Source organism: Taudactylus pleione, unplaced genomic scaffold, assembly GCF_031769625.1.
Source record: "Taudactylus pleione unplaced genomic scaffold, aTauple2 ptg000927l, whole genome shotgun sequence".
Classification (NCBI taxonomy): domain Eukaryota; kingdom Metazoa; phylum Chordata; class Amphibia; order Anura; family Myobatrachidae; genus Taudactylus; species Taudactylus pleione.
The window spans coordinates 1,417,559-1,439,116 of NW_028285328.1; the positions used below are offsets into that span (position 1 = coordinate 1,417,559).

Sequence of the window (21,558 nt, forward strand, 5' to 3'; positions counted from 1 at the left end):
GAAGTCCTATGGCTACGGACGGGGTATATATGGGGGAGGACCCGGGGCATTCTGATAGCCAAAGCTTTAACTGTTTTGTGCCTGGTCTTCCAACCATAATATCCCCATGGTATCCCTGTTGATCCCTATGGACCCACGGAGAAGAAAGTGGTGATATTTTCTAACTCTATTTTACAATTCTTTTTAAATAGACTCCGTTGTATCTCTGCATTAAGGCCCCGATTAGACAGAACTGGAAAAATTCTGTATAAATCTCTATGTAAGTTACGCACGTTACACAAAGAAATACATATAAATAATGAAAGTTGTGTTTTATATAATAATCTTCAGATTTGCAGTCGTTAGAATGGATTCAAGATACAGAATTCGCAACACGCATGCAGTCCTCATGTGTAACACAAGATGGCGATAGCTGATTGCAGGAGGGCATTATAAGAAATGCTCAGTGTAAGTACGACACTAATAGATTATACTCCATGAGACGCAATGCCGCGAGCAAGCCCAGGATGTACCTTGCATCAGGCTGGATGCAGCAAACACTCCCATACAAGGCCAGCTAATGCCCCTATGCCCATTACTGTTTTTGAATTTTTTTTTTGTTAAATCAAACCACCTTAAAAAATAACATAAAAGTTAGAGAACTTATGTTCTAACTCAGTGGTTCCCGACCTTTTTGGTTCCTGGCGCCCTTAGGCCACAAGTTACCTGTGCAGATAATCGAAGAATGTATAAAATGACATCATTGCGCTTACCTGCCAGTTACGTGGTGGTGGTGGACACGGCTGCGCTTCTGTTCATCCACGTCGCATCGGATGTTGAGTAGCAGAGATGGATAGAAAGGCGTGAAGAGGGGGAGCAGCGGCAGATGAGGGGGCAGATGTTGCGGTGCAAGTGGAGAGTGGGCTGTGGGAGCGGAAGGGATAAAAGGAGGAGGGCACAGACGGGAAGGGCAGAGAATGGGAGACACACACATAAAGGGGGGGACAGAGTGAGATGTATATCCATACTAAAGTGGGGCAGACACACATAGGGAGAGACAGGTAGACATACACAATGAGACAGAGAAGCTAACACAAGGGGGCGACAGACATACAGGAGGAGTAGAGACAAGGAAACGATGGGACAAACACTGGGGGGGGGGATAAATGGAATCAGAATAAGGGACACTACTAACATTCATGCCTGCTGGGAGCTGATCGGGGGCGGGAAAACGGGAGTAAGTGCAGAAGGGGGCCGCCGGGATGCGCAGACACACACTAAGCAGTGCGACTTATGTATATGGCCGTGTGCTGCCTCTCTAAGGCTACAGGTAGTGCATGGCCCAGTCTACAAGCTCGCCGATGCCGGACCACCTGCTCCTGCGCCACCAAGCACCCCTGTTTTACCTCACAGATTGGGAACCACTGTTTTCACTATCAAATTTGTCTTGGGAATGCTCAGTGTTGAACCTTTAATTATAGAACCCTTTATGGTGTGGGCTATAGAGCCATGTTATCGTATTTCTCTGTTCCGTATACAATCTGTATATGTATCTGTTGTCCTCTCCATGTTGTACATCTCGGACAGTTCCAAGCTCCTCTTTAAGGTGCACATAATGTTCAATACACTTAGCTCGTTGTCGGCCTTCAGTTCCTCCTTGCTAGGTGGAATATATACGTGATCTGGTTTAGTGGGTACTAATATGGGGTCCCCACCGTCTTTCTGTACGTCTAGTGCAGTACTGGTGCCTTTAGTGACCACTGGTAATAAGCTTCCAGCCACTTTGCAGAAATTCAGGTTTGCTAGAACACTAATCTCATCCGTGTCATCCCCGGCACGGCCTATACCCCCACCAGAACCTCCAGCCATCTTTAGCTTTGGACTTCTGGCATACAAGTAAGTTAGATAGTTCTTATTGGCCATAGTCTCTTGTTCTAACACCTCAGGACTGTTGCACATAAACTTGCTTTGTGTACATCCATCAACTAACACAGGGTACGGACTAATTGTGCCGGAGTGACTGATGTACGGTTCCTCTCCTGTAGATACCTCCTCGCTCCCTACATCGCCTTCCGGAGTCCGCGCCCTTAATGTCATTGCAAATACAGAGTGAAATGGTCGCCTAGAAAGTCTGGCTGACAAATATTCTTTGAGGCCTGGTTTGTGGTCTGTAACGGCTGGTAGAGCAAACGTGCCACAAATTTTAGGTGTTGTATCTCTTTCTGATTTTTGGTCACCAAGAAAGTTTTTGCTGTTTTTTATACCGACACCACCAAAGCGCAGTAACTTTTCTTTTGTTGCACCACCCTTGGCTCGGCCGACTTCAGGAGCTATTGTGCCATTTATATTACACTTGTTTGTTTTCTCCTTTCCTAGACCATAATCCTCTGTTCCTGATAAGTCCAGGCTACATCGCTTTTCTTTCTGTCTGTTTTTCGTCAACGCATCATAAATAACGGCACCTTCCAGGTTTTCTTCACTTCCAGTCTCTTCTTGGAGAACCTCTACATCGCTGTTCTCTCCATGATTGAAGTCTGAGGTGTCTAGATTACCAGCAGAACGTTCATTGACCGTGCGCACAAGTCCTATGTTACCCAATGCTTGTTTAGCACCAGCTGACATTTGTATATTATTAGTATTTCTGTATTCCTGTGTTTCGTCATTAATTTCAGGAACCTCTGCTGGAATAATGAGCACTGCTTGACCAAGAGGAGAGAAGTCCTTCAAAGAGTCTTCACGTCCAATGTGATCCTCTGCCTGTTCATTCATGACAGGAGCAAACAGATGTCCACCTACATGATTATCTGGTTGATCATTAATGACTGTCTTGTCTAGACTGATTGCTGTATGCAGATTACAAGCTTGCATGGGGTCTGTACAATCTATACGATCAGCGACTTGATCATGCATGACTGGTGAATCTAGATTTGGACGTTCTGTCTCGCTCTGCGGATGTGCCATCTCAGTTTGATCAATGCAGGCTGGAATCTCTACATTACAATCTGGCTGTTCTTTTGACGTGTTGTATGTGTCAAACGTGTTTCGACTTTTTTCACTGACTGTTTTGGAACATTCTTTGGGATTTACATTCTGGGAACTCGACGTACCCTGTAAACTCAATGTTGACTTCTCACTATTAGCTGAACCCACTCTGTCTTCAGCTTTTTGCTCATAATGGAAGAGACCACATCTAAATGACGGAGTTCCCGCTTCTCCATATGTAGGGACAATTGTATCGTGAGGATGGATGTTGTTCATTGCTCCGCTATTGGCACTTTTGTCCGGATTGTGCTCCTCCTGTAATACCTCGGAAGAATTATCATACAGATGTTCTGTATTGGTTTTAAAATTAAGACTTGTATCACTGTCCAGGATATCGTAGTTTGAGGACAAGCTTATGGTGCTTGAACGTTTGAAAATATCCTCAGTCTTCGGCCATTCTGAGATCTCATCACCATCTTGAAATGAGTTTGAGTAAGACCCGGAAGGTGTAAGTTGGGTTTCTGTACTGAGGCTAATGCCAGGTCCGCTCAGCGCCTGCTGTAGGTGGGCCGACGTGGACTCACTTACGGCACTTACTTGTCTGCAATCAGTCGTGGTTTCCACTGATTTAGGTGGAGTTTGTGGAATGGTTTCCCATCCTATGATATCGGAATTGTGTATTATATTTGTTGGATCAATGGAATCAGACGTGGTATCGGTTTCTTGTTTGCCGATTAGCCATCCAACTTCAGACTTCAGTGTTTGACTACTAAAGCTTTGGTCCTCACTTTGAGTGACGACAGGGCCACATTCGGCATATCCAGTGTGGTTACTACTCTGCGTTTCGGCAGCGATTGATCGGTCTTTTGTTACATTCTCACTTACTGTTGGCACACCGATGTCTGGTAGACTGAAGGTAGAAGGCGATGCATCATGTACCCTGCAATCATTACTTGGGAGAGCCTCTGTTTGGACACTAATAACTGGTAGATTGGAATTACTAAACAATGTATCATCTAATTTATTCTTTCCCATTACGACGTCTGTATCTGGCTTTTCATCAATGGCTGGAAGTCCTGGATTACTTGGTATCACGTTAATGAACCTGCTTTCATCTCTTAATAGACACTCTGGTTGGCAGTCAATGACTGGTAGCTGTAGATTACTAGAGGTCATATCGTGTAGCCTTTCCTCTTCTCCTCTAATGATTCCAGCTGGGGTATTAATGACTGGTAGAAGCGGATGACCAGACGGCACATTGTCCACCCTGCTTTCAGCTATTACAAGATCCTCTGTATTGACATCTGAGTCTGGTTGTTCTAGATCACTAGGCAGCCCACTCCGTTCCCTTCCAGTGCATGCAGCTGACATGTCATTACTCGTTGGACCTAGAGTATTAGGGGACACGTTATTCAGGCAGCTTTCACCATCTAGGAGACCCTCTGCTCGGACATCCAGAATCGGTAAACCTAGACTGCTTATGGCTTCATCTACAGATCTATTCTCATTGCAAAGATTAGCTTTCACATTATCAGCTGATTCTTTGGGCATTAACTGTGGAGTGGCACACGTAACACTGGCATCGCGGTTACCATATAGGGTCAAATTTGGCAAACTGGCACAGGGCTTCTTGGAAGAAATTGCTGCATTTGGCCACATTTCACTTTCAGAGGATTTTGATAGTGGAAACGAGATTCTCTCTGTAAGATAAAACAAACTCCTGTAAGTAAAAATGACTTTACAGCACAATGAGAGACTTTTTATCACTTTAGCCTAAATAATGTATTGCCAATAAAAAGCCAAGTGCTCAGAACTCTATAACGCCAAACAGGACAGTCATGCAGAATAACCTGTCACAGCAACAAACAGAGGATGTTCATGGAAAGTCAGGGACAGCACGTAAATGTCTCCCGTCACCAAGCTGCCTGTCTCTATCCCTCCGCACCATTAACGCCAAACAAAACTATTATTTTTTTTAATCGCTAAATTAAAATTCACTTTGACGCCATTACAAACGTTATTAATGTCACTAAGCTGTTTAACTATGATCAATAACATATAAAAGTACTTTTGGCCATAACGGGGTTTAGGAACCTGGGAGCAGAGGGCAATAGGACTCGCAGGACAGAAACACAAGAATATTAATAGTGATTGATTGTATATCATCCTGCATAAAGGCAAAGATCCCTCCTGCTAATATGAAGAGGGAGAGCAATGTCTAAACCAGGAGATCTTTTATTTAATACATTAAAATGCTAAAGGCAACATTCACATCTTTATTTTCCCCCTAATTACATCACATTTGTCTATATACTTCTACATCTAATACACACAAGAGTAAGGTATATATGAATCCTGCCCTAGAGTAGTCTACACACAATAAAGACAGAGGCTCATGTAGAAGATCCCTGGGCCTCACCATCTGGTGGCCATAAGTGGTACTGCAACTGCTTTTTAAAACCATATATTTTTCGGCCAATATTTTTAGTTTCTAGGCCTTTACAACGGCTCCTAAATACAGCAATGATGAAAAAAAGCCATATTCAGGAGACATTATAGAGAACAGACACAGCCTACTACGTAATCTTCGCTAAGAGGAAAAACTAAGAGCCTAACATAATAAACTATTATCACCATTATTGGCATTTAGGATCCCTGACATAAACCACTCAGAATCTACGCACAACAAGCAAAGTAATACGGCCATTACCTTCAAGAAGTTCCTCTTCGGAGGGGGACGCGAGCTTGGTCATCTGCGTTCTCCGTCCCTTTTCAAATGTTTTCAGTGGTTTTAAAACTTTTGACTCCATCTCACATGGGTGAACCTCATGAGAAGAATCTGTATGGCATTTCCCCACGTTCTGCCCTGGTAGTCCCTCATGTAGCACAGAAGGTTCCTGTTTATGTTTGGTCCCATCTCTCCTCCTTGGGACTGACAGTGCAGATGACTGAACATCATGATCACATTCTGAAAGATGGTCGATTGATGTCCAATGGTTTTGGCCCTTTGAAAAGCCTCCGATATGTCCCTCTGTGTGCAGAGGCCTTTCACTGACCAGGTCCACTCTTCTATATTTCATTTCCATGTCCCTCGTACCAGAGACAGCAGACGCCGAACAGAGGAAGCCAAGGTCTTTTCCAGCGGTGGAATAGTCTTCTCTGTGATCGTCAGCCTCAGTCGTGGTGGAACAGTCTTCACCACTGGCAGTCCTTTCACCTGGTTCCAGTTGCAGGGCCTCCTTGTTGCCATTAAAGACATTGATGGTTGCCCCGGAGTCCTGGCTACCCCTTGGCTGATAGAAACTGCTCCAGGTCTTAGATTTCTTACAATTTGCTACTTTGCCAAATCCAACATCTTCTTCTAGGGACACATAACCGCCGTTCGCTGCATCCCCTGAAACCTTTGTTGCAGTTTGCGCCGTTCCCGTCGATTCAATGTGTGATTCAAGATACATCAGACGACCTGTTAGAGACAGAGGAAACCTCAATAGGAAACCGATCATATAATCAGCCAGAGTCTCCTCAGCGGGCATTTTAGTTTATTATTATTTCATTTTATTGCTGCTTTAAACATTGGGGTCAAATCCACTGAAATGTAACTCTCAGTAAATGTGACCCTAACGCTTTGTACCATCCCTCAGTCTTCCCGAAATGTGTATTCTAGGTGTGCTCTGACGCCTTATATGTTACATTGGGCAATCACACAGAAAGGACCACATCATATTATTAATAATAACTAGTGACGGTGGCCAGGTTAGATTTGCTGCACATCAAACATAGCGATATCACTAGCGGACAGTGCATTGTAATGAATGACGTAACCATGATCATTAAGTCGTTCATTAAAGTCGTCCAGTGTGGACGCACAATCGCTGTTGGCGGGCATTGTCGTTCCTGTGTGTACCCAGCTTTATGATTCATTTAGTGACACTGTAGGAGAGAAACTGGAAAATTAGCGCATTGCCCCATGGAACCAATGGTCAGGTCTTCTCCAAGCTGGTCATCCATGGCTGGACGGCGATTGTGCGACTCCCAGCATTAGGGGGAGAAGTAGCAGCAAAAAACAGCTCCAAAAATAAAACCTCCAGCGTGTGGTGACTGTAGGGGGTAATAAGGTAACTGTACAGCGTGTGGTGACTGTAGGGGGTAATAAGGTAACTGTACAGCGTGTGGTGACTGTAGGGGGTAATAAGGTAACGGCGCAGCGTGTGGTGACTGTAGGGGGTAATAAGGTAACGGCACAGCGTGTGGTGACTGTAGGGGGTAATAAGGTAACGGCGCAGCGTGTGGTGACTGCAGGGGGTAATAAGGTAACGGCACAGCGTGGTGACTGTAGGGGGTAATAAGGTAACGGCACAGCGTGTGGTGACTGTAGGGGGTAATAAGGTAACGGCGCAGCGTGTGGTGACTGTAGGGGGTAATAAGGTAACGGCACAGCGTGTGGTGACTGTAGGGGGTAATAAGGTAACGGCGCAGCGTGTGGTGACTGTAGGGGTAATAAGGTAACTGTACAGCGTGTGGTGACTGCAGGGGGTAATAAGGTAACGGCACAGCGTGGTGACTGTAGGGGGTAATAAGGTAACTGTACAGCGTGCGGTGACTGTAGGGGGTAATAAGGTAACGGCGCAGCGTGTGGTGACTGCAGGGGGTAATAAGGTAACTGCACAGCGTGTGGTGACTGTAGGGGGTAATAAGGTAACGGCACAGCGTGTGGTGACTGTAGGGGGTAATAAGGTAACTGCACAGCGTGTGGTGACTGTAGGGGGTAATAAGGTAACTGCACAGCGTGTGGTGACTGTAGGGGGTAATAAGGTAACGGCACAGCGTGGTGACTGTAGGGGTAATAAGGTAACGGCACAGCGTGCGGTGACTGTAGGGGGTAATAAGGTAACGGCACAGCGTGCGGTGACTGTAGGGGGTAATAAGGTAACGGCACAGCGTGTGGTGACTGTAGGGGGTAATAAGGTAACTGCACAGCGTGTGGTGACTGTAGAGGGTAATAAGGTAACGGCGCAGCGTGCGGTGACTGTAGGGGGTAATAAGGTTGCACAGCATGTGGTGGCTGTAGGGGGTAATAAGGTAACTGTACAGCGTGTGGTGACTGCAGGGGGTAATAAGGTTGCACAGCATGTGGTGGCTGTAGGGGGTAATAAGGTAACTGTACAGCGTGTGGTGACTGTAGGGGGTAATAAGGTAACGGCACAGCGTGCGGTGACTGTAGGGGGTAATAAGGTAACGGCACAGCGTGCGGTGACTGTAGCGGGTAATAAGGTAACGGCACAGCGTGCGGTGACTGTAGCGGGTAATAAGGTAACGGCACAGCGTGCGGTGACTGTAGGGGGTAATAAGGTAACGGCACAGCGTGCGGTGACTGTAGGGGGTAATAAGGTAACGGCACAGCGTGCGGTGACTGTAGGGGGTAATAAGGTAACGTCACAGCGTGCGGTGACTGTAGGGGGTAATAAGGTAACGGCACAGCGTGCGGTGACTGTAGGGGGTAATAAGGTAACGGCACAGCGTGCGGTGACTGTAGGGGGTAACAAGGTAACGGCACAGCGTGCGGTGACTGTAGCGGGTAATAAGGTAACGGCACAGCGTGCGGTGACTGTAGGGGGTAATAAGGTAACGGCACAGCGTGCGGTGACTGTAGGGGGTAATAAGGTAACTGCACAGCGTGCGGTGACTGTAGGGGGTAATAAGGTAACTGCACAGCGTGCGGTGACTGTAGGGGGTAATAAGGTAACGGCACAGCGTGCGGTGACTGTAGGGGGTAATAAGGTAACGGCACAGCGTGCGGTGACTGTAGGGGGTAATAAGGTAACGTCACAGCGTGCGGTGACTGTAGGGGGTAATAAGGTAACGGCACAGCGTGCGGTGACTGTAGGGGGTAATAAGGTAACGGCACCGTGCGGTGACTGTAGGGGGTAATAAGGTAACTGTACAGCGTGTGGTGACTGTAGGGGGTAATAAGGTAACGGCACAGCGTGTGGTGACTGTAGGGGGTAATAAGGTAACTGTACAGCGTGTGGTGACTGTAGGGGGTAATAAGGTAACGGCACAGCGTGTGGTGACTGTAGGGGGTAATAAGGTAACTGTACAGCGTGTGGTGACAGTAGGGGGTAATAAGGTAACGGCACAGCGTGTGGTGACTGTAGGGGGTAATAAGGTAACTGTACAGCGTGTGGTGACTGTAGGGGGTAATAAGGTAACGGCACAGCGTGTGGTGACTGTAGGGGGTAATAAGGTAACGGCACAGCGTGGTGACTGTAGGGGGTAATAAGGTAACGGCACAGCGTGGTGACTGTAGGGGTAATAAGGTAACGGCACAGCGTGTGGTGACTGTAGGGGGTAATAAGGTAACGGCACAGCGTGTGGTGACTGTAGGGGGTAATAAGGTAACGGCACAGCGTGTGGTGACTGTAGGGGGTAATAAGGTAACGGCACAGCGTGTGGTGACTGTAGGGGGTAATAAGGTAACGGCACAGCGTGTGGTGACTGTAGGGGGTAATAAGGTAACGGCACAGCGTCACCATTAGAAGAAATACGCGGCAGCTGGTGACTAGAAAAGGAATTTAGACGACGCTAACAGACCTCAAAAATGATTTTTTGGCTTAATTGTGTTTGCCCATTTTTCTGCATCTCCCAGTGACGGGAACGTCTGCAGGGACTGACACTCTGTACAGCAGGGATGGGGAACCTCAGGCCCAGGGGCTGTATAAGGCCCTTGGAAGCATTTGATCTGGCCCTTGGAGCTTTTTTCTGCTAGCCTCATTTGGCTATCATGGTGCCTAGACTGTCATCCCGCAACCAGAATCTATGCAGCAGTGCCGCCTGGGGCGTCCTTCAGATGGTCACACCGCTGCCCTTACAGCTCCCCGGAGCATCCTCCTGATGCTCTGGGCATCGGTGTAATCACCAACGATTGTGGCCCCGCCCCCGTGTGATGTCACGCGGAGGGGGGTGTTGCCTGCACCAGGCCCGCGAATAATGTTATATATATCAAAATGGCCCTCGGCAGAAAAAAGGTTCCTCACCCCTGGTGCAGAGCTTTGAACAAACCATTCTCTGCAAATGTATCATTGAATCAGAATGGACAGAGAAGTGACTGATGGGCAGAGATAGGTGGCGTGGGATTTGCGGTATTCTCAGGCGTGCCATGTGTGTAAATAGGGTGCCTCTGCTCTTTGCAGCGAGATGGAGATATATATATATATACATACACACACAGTCAGGTGCATAAATATTGGGACATTGACAGAATTTCCATATTTTGGCCTCTATTCACCACCACAATGGCTTTGTAATGAAACAAACAAGATGTGATTTACCTGCAGACTTTCAGATTTTATTTGAGGGTAATTACATCCAAATCAGGTGAGCGGTGTAGGAATTACAACGGTTTCTATATGTGCCTCCCACTTTTTAAGGGGCCAAAAGTAATGGGACTATCAACTCAAAAGCTATTTCATGGACAGGTGTGGGCTATTCCCTCGTTATTTCATTATCAATTAAGCAGGTAAAAGGTCTGGAGTTGATTCTAGGTGTGACATTTGCATTTGGAATCAGTTGCTGTCGAATCTCAATATGAGATCCAAAGAGCTGTCACTATCAGTGAAGCCATCATTAGGCTGAAACATCAAAACAAATCCATCAGAGAGATAACAAAAACATTAGGTGTGGCCAAATCAACTGTTTGGAACATTCTTAAAAAGAAAGAACGCACCGGAGAGCTCAGCAACACCAAAAGACCCGGAAGACCACGGAAAACAACTGTGGTGGATGACAGAAGAATTATTTCCCCGGTGAAGAAAAACCCCTTCACAACAGTTGGCCAAATCAAGAACACTCTCCAGGAGGTAGGTGTATATGTGTCAAAGTCAACAATCAAGAGAAGACTTCACAAGAGTGAATATAGAGGGTTCACCACAAGATGTAAACCATTGGTGAGCCTCAAAAACAGGAAGACCAGATTAGAGTTTGCCAAACAACATCTAAAAAAGCCATTACAGTTCTGGAACAACATCCTATGGACAGATGAGACAAAGATCAACTTGTACCAGAGTGATGGGAAGAGAAGGAAAGGAACTGCTCATGATCCAAAACATACCACCTCATCAGTGAAGCACGGTGGTGGTAGTGTCATGGCGTGGGCATGTATGGCTGCCAATGGAACTGGTTCCCTTGTATTTATTGATGATGTGACTGCTGACAAAAGCAGCAGAATGAATTCTGAAGTGTTTCGGGCAATATTATATGCTCATATTCAGTCAAATGCTACAGAACACATTGGACGGCGCTTCACAGTGCAGATGGACAATGACCCGAAGCATACTGCAAAAGCAACCAAAGAGTTTTTTAAGGCTAAAAAGTGGAATGTTATGCGATGGCCAAGTCAATCCCCTGACCTGAATCCGATTGAGCATGCATTTCACTTGATGAAGACAAAACTGAAGGGAAAATGCCCCAAGAACAAGCAGGAACTGAAGACATTTGCAGTAGAGGCCTGGCAGAGCATCACCAGGGATGAAACCCAGCGTCTGGTGATGTCTATGCGTTCCAGACTTCAGGCTGTAATTACCTGCAAAGGATTTGCAACAAAGTATTAATAAGTGAAAGTTAGATTTAGGATTGTTTAGTTTGTCCCATTACTTTTGGCCCCTTAAAAAGTGGGAGGCACATATAGAAACCGTTGTAATTCCTACACCGTTCACCTGATTTGGATGTAATTACCCTCAAATTAAATCTGAAAGTCTGCAGGTAAATCACATCTTGTTTGTTTCATTTCAAAGCCATTGTGGTGGTGAATAGAGGCCAAAATATGAACATTCTGTCAATGTCCCAATATTTATGCACCTGACTGTAAAGATAGATAGAAGCAAAAAGATAGGTGGCACTCCTGTTTGAGTGCCAAACCAACAACACTTGTATATGTATATATAAAAATATAGAAACTGATACACATTATTCTGCAAACTTACCAGTTTCACCAGAACGATCTTCATGTTTGCCATATGTGCTGATGTCATTCCCGGTATCAGTCCTCCGCTCCGCTCTAACAGTGTGAGCGCTACCGCCAGACAATCGGTGTGCTGCAGACATTAGGTCACAGGGTGACTCCGATGCTGTTGGGGGTACAGGATCGTCGCTGGATAACTGTAGCGCATTTCCATGTGACTTAGCTGTAGGCTGACGCCCATTATCTTCTGATTTAGAGACGGCACCTCCAGCTCCCATAACACCCAACGCAGGTAAAGCCGGTGCGCTCACACACGTGGGGAAACCCTGCAATTCCCATTTACTGGCTCCTGATACCGAACATTCAAATCTGTCCAAGCGTGTTTGGTTTTCATGAGGAGAACAGAACCCGGGCTGCCCAGAAAAGCTCCTGGCGGTCTCAGGCGTTCCGCCGGTCTCACCCAGCAGATGTAGAGTCGCAGCCGGCGGGTTCTCTAAGGCCCCAGATAAGCGCTCAGTGAACACGCTCTTAGGGCTATGGGGCGACTCCACGCGGCTCTCCGCCCCTTCTGTACGCTCTGGCTCTGCGACACTGGTGACTTTGTTCTTGCAGCGGCTGGTAAGGAGACAGATCATCGCCCACACAGACAGGGAGAAGAGCATCGCACCTGTTACAGACAGGGAACATGTCAGAGGAAAATAATGGCAGCCAGAACTCCATCTAAGACAAGCAATCCCAAATGTGAGCGTCAAAACCGTATCGGGGACGTCCACTAATCCTAATGGTCTTTAGATTATATTCAAATACATCAGAATCTCTGCAGAACTAAGAGGTGAATGTTTTTGTTTTGTTTTTTTTGTTACAGAAAATATTTTGGCCGCCATCCTGGCACGTGGTACGGAAGCTGGAAGGGGGACAAGGAAACAGAGACCAAAATATTTTATATATTCTACATAAACAGCAACTTTATCTCCTTCCTTCAGTTTTTTTTTCAGCAGTAACAGAGGAATCTGAAAACTATCGTAATATTAACAAGCGGATTATTATTTTTTAATGGAATGTATAAGTGTATATCTGGGGAGCTCCTACCTTGAAGAGCTGGGTTGCGAATGTGCTGTTCAGCGTAACCCACTCAGCCTAACAGCAGGGCCAATAATCTGTCTATAAATAAGGGTTAGTCAGGGTTGGCTGGTTTAAACTAAATGTTTAACCATTTATAAGGGAATCCTGCTGGTATTAGTCCACATTCTTGTTGCTTGTGGTCCTCCTTTCAGTAAGCTGAACCAATACAGTAAATTAGCACCAGCTAAGACTACACAAACACCTCCGCTAACAATCCTATAGGTCAGGAGAAAACCACAATTAAAGCTGCATACACACACACAACGATTTTGTAAATTAACGATTTTAGTAAATGATTTTTTTGAACTACAAACGATTTTTGCATATTCCCTTACTGAAAATCGTTGAGTTGGTCAGTCTGACTGAACTACAAACGTGAACGCGCATGAACGATGATAGTTTATCATTTTAACTTAGAAAGTGAATGATTTTTTTCAACGATTGAACGATAAACAATATTAACGATAATCGTTCAAAAAATTACATTCTCAGGTTTAAAACCTCCAACACATTAACTCCAATACACAGAGACAGCTCATGTTTTAATCTCCTTCATGTTTATTTCAGTTCAAAATCTTCAGTCCTACTGAGATAAGCGGAAGAAAGAAATACCTAGGTGTATATTTACTAGTGCGGGTCTTTAGAAGTGGAGATGTTGCCCATAGCAACCAATCAGATTCTACTTATCATTTATCTAGCACCTTCAAGATCAGTGGTTCTCAAACTCTGTCCACAGGACCCCACTCAGGTCACATCTCCCAGGTCACCCAGCAGGAGCACAGGTGTACTCATTACTCACTGACACATTTCCCAGGTCACCCAGCAGGAGCACAGGTGTACTCATTACTCACTGACACATTTCCCAGGTCACCCAGCAGGAGCACAGGTGTAATCATTACTCACTGACACATTTCCCAGGTCACCCAGCAGGTGCACAGGTGTATTCATTACTCACTGACACATTTCCCAGGTCACCCAGCAGGTGCACAGGTGTACTCATTACTCGCTGACACATTTCCCAGGTCACCCAGCAGGTGCACAGGTGTACTCATTACTCACTGACACATTTCCCAGGTCACCCAGCAGGAGCACAGGTGTAATCATTACTCACTGACACATTTCCCAGGTCACCCAGCAGAAGCACAGGTGTACTCATTACTCACTGACACATTTCCCAGGTCACCCAGCAGGTGCACAGGTGTACTCATTACTCACTGACACATTTCCCAGGTCACCCAGCAGGTGCACAGGTGTACTCATTACTCACTGACACATTTCCCAGGTCACCCAGCAGGAGCACAGGTGTAATCATTACTCACTGACACATTTCCCAGGTCACCCAGCAGAAGCACAGGTGTACTCATTACTCACTGACACATTTCCCAGGTCACCCAGCAGGAGCACAGGTGTATTCATTACTCACTGACACATTTCCCAGGTCACCCAGCAGGAGCACAGGTGTACTCATTACTCACTGACACATTTCCCAGGTCACCCAGCAGGAGCACAGGTGTAATCATTACTCACTGACACATTTCCCAGGTCACCCAGCAGGTGCACAGGTGTATTCATTACTCACTGACACATTTCCCAGGTCACCCAGCAGGTGCACAGGTGTAATCATTACTCACTGACACATTTCCCAGGTCACCCAGCAGGAGCACAGGTGTACTCATTACTCACTGACACATTTCCCAGGTCACCCAACAGGAGCACAGGTGTACTCATTACTCACTGACACATTTCCCAGGTCACCCAGCAGGTGTACAGGTGTAGTCATTACTCACTGACACATTTCCCAGTTCACCCAGCAGGTGCAGTCATTACTCACTGACACATTTCCCAGGTCACACAGCAGGAGCACAGGTGTATTCATTACTCACTGACACATTTCCCAAGTCACACAGCAGGAGCACAGGTGTATTCATTACTCACTGACACATTTCCCAGGTCACCCAGCAGGTGCACAGGTGTACTCATTACTCACTGACACATTTCCCAGGTCACTCAGCAGGAGCACAGGTGTACTCATTACTCACTGACACATATCCCAGGTCACCCAGCAGGTGCACAGGTGTACTCATTACTCACTGACACATTTTCCAGGTCACCCAGCAGGTGCACAGGTGTACTCATTACTCACTGACACATTTCCCAGGTCACCCAGCAGGAGCACAGGTGTACTCATTACTCACTGACACATTTTCCAGGTCACCCAGCAGGAGCACAGGTGTATTCATTACTCACTGACACATTTCCCAGGTCACCCAGCAGGTGCACAGGTGTATTCATTACTCACTGACACATTTCCCAGGTCACCCAGCAGGTGCACAGGTGTACTCATTACTCACTGATACATTTCCCAGGTCACCCAGCAGGTGCACAGGTGTATTCATTACTCACTGACACATTTCCCAGGTCACCCAGCAGGTGCACAGGTGTACTCATTACTCACTGACACATTTCCCAGGTCACACAGCAGGTGCACAGGTGTAATCATTACTCACTGACACATTTCCCAGGTCACCCAGCAGGAGCACAGGTGTACTCATTACTCACTGACACATTTCCCAGGTCACCCAACAGGTGCACAGGTGTAATCATTACTCACTGACACATTTCCCAGGTCACCCAGCAGGAGCACAGGTGTATTCATTACTCACTGACACATTTCCCAGGTCACCCAGCAGGTGCACAGATGTAATCATTACTCACTGACACATTTCCCAGGTCACCGAGGACTGAGTTTGAGAACCTGTGTTCTAGAATCTGGTTAGTTGCTATGGGCAACAACCCCACTTCTATAAACCTGCACTTTAGTAAATATGCCCCTTAGTCTGTTTCTCTTTTGAGGAGATAAAAAAAATCCTAATAACTTTAGATTGTTCATGTTACAAAGCATTAAACCATGGTTGATCAAGGTTTCTAATACACAGTAATGTTAATATAATAAGCAGTATTCAATTCTTATTCATTAAAACATCACTGCAAAAAAACTGGTCCAAACAAAAAAAACAAAAACCTTTAAATAAAAAAAAATGTTTTCATATTTTTTTCTTTTTTAAAAACAAACTTTTTTTTCCCCAACTCTGCGGTTAGTGATCACCGGGTGAAGCTACAGTATAATACAGATGAGAATCCAATCTCGTGATCCGCGATAACCGTACAAAGCGCCTCGTGCTGCGATTTATTCTCCACATCACAAGTACAGAAACCTGCAGGCTACACAGCGTATATGTAATACAAGGTTTATTGCAGATACCACATTCTGTTGTATGTACACATATACAGTACATGCATACGTAAATACAGCACACACGCGTGCACCAGAAATGATTGGGGCATATTTACCAACATTTATTTGGTAGTGAAAACATTTTTGTTTAATTCGCTGTTTTGAAGTATTCTCATGTTTCTGCTGGTACATTCCTCGCTCTATGGGTAACGGCGACGTCACGCTAAGTGTCCAGCTCTGGAAATATTTTTATTTCCAAAGCTTGAAATGTGTATTTACCCCCAGCTTTCCCGGCCATTACAGAGATCGCAGCATGACCCCCTCCCCTCCTCCTGCGCTCTCCCTGCCATAGTTACCTTATATATTTAGTAGCATTATAAGTTACAATTTATAACCACTATGTCTGTGCAGGCAAATAGACACGGCCAGCGTTGTGCAAATTAATGCGCAGGCCCAAAGAAGATTCTGCGTTTGCGCACATTACAATAGCGCATCCCATCTCTGCTAGAAGCCTTTATCGCTGGTGCCGCTGTTCATTGGATGGCGCTGTCCTGGACAAAGTCGTTTTATACATCCGGACAAAAAATATTAGGTCAGCGCAGAGATGATCGCAATACCGCAAATATTCATAAATCTGCTCCCAAATGCTTCATTGCACGCGATATTTATAATAATGTGATTCCTCGCAGGTAACAACCAGTGGAAAGTACACAGCAGAGAGGCGTTATATGACCAAGTAACATTACTGAGCAATTATAGTCACCGGAAGGATACAAACATGATATATGCGATTTCCGTAGCATTATACAACATAAAAGCAAAATACACTCATCGGAACATATACAGTAATAAGATATAAATAGCTTATCTAAAATATAGTGATTTATACTGGTGTCTTTACACATTATACATATACAGTGTAACGCACAAAGGGGCCCATTTATCAAGCAGTTTTATCATACACAAATGAGTGATAGAACTCGTTGCGTACGATAATGAAGCTCCAACCAAACAGCTCCTAACTGTCATCTGTTTGAAAAAAAGACAGTTAGAAGCTGATTGGCTGGAGCACCATTTATCGTACGCAACGGGTTTTATCACTTGAGGCCCATAATACGGGACTGAGCGCAGACTATATTAGATTTACGGGATATCACACTGAGATGGATCTCCCAATATTTGTGATTCCAGATCAGACTTTTATTCAACTCATAAAAATGAGGATTTTCAGTTCCAGACATGAAGCGGTTTTGTGGTCTCGTATGATGACATTTTCGTCTTTCTCCTGGCCGTGCATGGGTTGTGCTGCAGAGATAAACATATGCTGACGTCCTGAGGGAATTCATTTTAGGGTGCACTCATCATGCGTCCACAATGGAGGCGGCCATTTTGTTAGCGGAATCAATATTCTGGAGAATGCAGCCAAATCAACTCACTAGGAAGAAGATTACTCACTGAGGCAACTTGCTCCCCGGCAGGAGGCACATTACAGTTGGGCGCTGGCACAGGGGGCAGGTTATTCAGCTCGCTTTTGGCAAAACCACAAGACCCACCACAACACAAGGAAAATAGTAAGTCTCTAAACAAAGCAAAACGATTGCTGGTATAGTGGAAATACAGACGTAACTTATAGTAAATGATACAGATTAATCTTGAGAGTTCGCTCTGTAAATGAACGTCAGCGCCATAAAATGGAAGGCAAAGTTCTCCATCCTAGTGGGGAGATGGGCGACTTGGCACTCGTTGCTGGTGAGTGTGCCTCCACCTCTCTCTGGTCCACCGTCCATGATTCTCCACCACCTCATGCAGCAGATCTATAAAGCTATACTCGTTATTTTCCAGCAGCTTATCATCATCCGGGGTGCTCCGTAGGTCAGACCTGGCCTCAGATCCCTGACTGTTGAGATCCTCCCTACCCACCACAGTTTCTGGAGTCACAACCTTGCCTCTATGAGTACGCCTTTCACGGGTGGACCTTTGGTAAACGTTCCTGGTCGAGGAATCATTGCGACGTTGCCCTTCTTGACTCTTGGTTTCCACTTTTTTCTTCCCAGTATAGACGGCACCTGGCGCAGGCTCAGTCTTTGAGCCGGTTTCTCCCGGCAGAACTTTCTCCTCCGTATGCATGTGAATCGCTCCCATTGAGTCTATATAGTCCCATTTTTTATATCTCTCATCCTTGGAGGTTTGGTCTGCAAGGAGGGATCCGCCGAGCTTGGGGGAAATATTGAGGGTCTTTAAAAAGTTCTCGTAGGAAGCACTGGAGTCCTCCTTACACGGAGTCCGCTCTCTGGGCCAGGAACAAGATCTTCTCAACGACCGTGGCTTTAACGTGTCTGCACTTCTCTCTTTCTCTACAAGATGGGCCACGGTTGGTTCTTCATGAGCTGTGGTCACACATAAGTACACTATAGGCTCGAGGACATCAGGATTTGTGGTAGCCCTGGCTGAGTGACCATCGTCTTCTAGTGGTGTCATTGATGCTGCTGGTGAGAAGGTGGGGAGATCTTCTACAGCTGATGATGGGTTATTCTGGATTGCTCTGGGGTGCGCTCCAGTCAGCAGTAATGAGGCAACAGTTGGGGGCAGATAGACGTTTCTCTGGAAACTATTATAATACCACAGTTCCATGTCGCTTTTTGAGACATCAACTGGACTATGGACATTTTGCGTCTTCTTGGCAGCTGGACTAGTTACGCAGGGCAATTCTTCCCCTTTTCTCCCACATTGCTCTGTACTGAAGTCAGCTTGGAGCAGAATGGCTGATGCCGACTTGGCCCGTCCCAACGCAGTGAGGTTTTGCGGTTGTGTGGCTTTGAGGCCCTTTGTCTTCAACAGGTTAGCTTTCACTAGCACCAGCTTACCAGGAGGGGATGCTCTAGCCCTGTCCGTTGCTTTGGCCCCTCCTACTGCGCTTCGGTCTGGTCGCACTTGTTTTTTATCTTGTTTTTTCTTCCAAATAAGGAAAATCAGCAAAATGAACAAAGACAGCGCTGCAATAAAACAAACAGGGATTTTGTTTTGGATTTCATTCAGCCTGCAAAGAGCATTAGTGTCAGTAATGTCACGGCTGCAGTCACACACTGGATAAGAGACCGGGCACTACCACTAACAGGACAGTCTGTGGCCAGGGCACAACCACTAACAGGACATTCTGTGGCCAGGGCACTACCACTAACAGGGCATTCTGTGGCCTGGGCACTACCACTAACAGGACAGTCTGTGGCCAGGGCACTACCACTAACAGGACATTCTGTGGCCAGGGCACTACCACTAACAGGGCATTCTCTGTGGCCAGGGCACTACCACTAACAGGGCATTCTCTGTGGCCAGGGCACTACCACTAACAGGGCATTCTCTGTGGCCAGGGCACTACCACTAACAGGACAGTCTGTGGCCAGGGCACTACCACTAACAGGACATTCTGTGGCAAGGGCACTACCACTAACAGGACATTCTGTGGCCAGGGCACTACCACGAACAGGGCATTCTGTGGCCATGGCACTACCACTAACAGGACATTCTGTGGCCAGGGCACTACCACTAACAGGGCATTCTCTGTGGCCAGGGCACTACCACTAACAGGGCATTCTGTGGCCAGGGCACTACCACTAACAGGGCATTCTGTGGCCAGGGCACTACCACTAACAGGACATTCTGTGGCCAGGGCACTACCACTAACAGGACATTCTGTGGCCAGGGCACTACCACTAACAGGGCATTCTGTGGCCTGGGCACTACCACTAACAGGGCATTCTGTGGTCTGGGCACTACCACTAACAGGGCATTCTGTGGTCTGGGCACTACCACTAACAGGGCATTCTGTGGCCAGGGGACTAGCAATAACAGGGCATTCTTTGGCCAGGGCACTACCACTAACAGGACATTCTCTGTGGCCAGGGCACTACCACTAACAGGGCATTCTCTGTGGCCAGGGCACTACCACTAACAGGACAGTCTGTGGCCAGGGCACTACCACTAACAGGACATTCTGTGGCCAGGGCACTACCACTAACAGGACATTCTGTGGCCAGGGCATTACCACTAACATGGCATTCTGTGGCCAGGGCACTACCACTAACAGGACAGTCTGTGGCCAGGGCACTACCACTAACAGGACATTCTGTGGCCAGGGCACTACCACTAACAGGACATTCTGTGGCCAGGGCACTACCACTAACAGGGCATTCTCTGTGGCCAGGGCACTACCACTAACAGGGCATTCTGTGGCCAGGGCACTACCACTAACAGGACATTCTGTGGCCAGGGCACTACCACTAACAGGACATTCTGTGGCCAGGGCACTACCACTAACAGGGCATTCTGTGGCCTGGGCACTACCACTAACAGGACATTCTGTGGCCTGGGCACTACCACTAACAGGATATTCTGTGGCCAGGGGACTAGCAATAACAGGGCATTCTTTGGCCAGGGCACTACCACTAACAGGACAGTCTGTGGCCAGGGCACTACCACTAACAGGACATTCTGTGGCCAGGGCACTACCACTAACAGGACATTCTGTGGCCAGGGCAGTACCACTAACAGGACATTCTGTGGCCAGGGCAGTACCACTAACAGGACATTCTGTGGCCAGGGCACTACCACTAACAGGGCATTCTGTGGCCAGGGCACTACCACTAACAGGACATTCTGTGGCCTGGGCACTACCACTAACAGGGCATTCTGTGGCCTGGGCACTACCACTAACGACATTATGTGGCCAGGGCACTACCACTAACAGGACATTCTGTGGCCAGGGCACTACCACTAACAGGACATTCTGTGGCCAGGGCACTACCACTAACAGGACATTCTGTGGCCAGGGCACTACCACTAACAGGACATTCTGTGGCCAGGGCACTACCACTAACAGGACATTATGTGGCCAGGGCACTACCACTAACAGGACATTCTGTGGCCAGGGCACTACCACTAACAGGACATTCTGTGGCCAGGGCATGAAATAACATTAGGACCTAAAAGCACATTATAAATAGGATTATCAACTCATTTCCACCAGTGTGTTATACAATTTGAATATTGCATTTGAAATATTAGATTGCAGCACACGACATTATTTATTGCTTAATGTGTAACACCAGCGCAATGGATAACACAGCGCAATGCAGGAAAGGTGCATGGAAAACACAAATAAAAGGCATCGCTAAATTAGATTTAATTTGTTGTCACCCATCTTCTCCACTTCAAACATTTTTTTTTTATGCCTCTATTTTTGCTCAGGATCATCGTTCACCGTAATCCATTACCAAATATACTGTCA

At 46.6% G+C, this 21,558-nt stretch overlaps 1 protein-coding gene across 1 annotated transcript in view; it reads right to left on the reverse strand.

The window, feature by feature from the left end:
• Positions 1–1,448: 1,448 nt before the first annotated feature.
• Positions 1,449–21,558, reverse strand: part of LOC148473368 (uncharacterized) — a 48,510-nt gene continuing 28,400 nt past the window's right edge. Inside the window, exons 5-7 of the mRNA XM_088459677.1 lie at positions 11,940–12,584; positions 5,672–6,424; positions 1,449–4,661 (exon numbers count right to left, since the gene is read on the reverse strand). Coding sequence (XP_088315803.1) covers positions 1,492–4,661; positions 5,672–6,424; positions 11,940–12,584 — 4,568 coding nt within the window. The 3' untranslated portion in view covers positions 1,449–1,491. The remainder of the gene's footprint in view (positions 4,662–5,671; positions 6,425–11,939; positions 12,585–21,558) is intronic.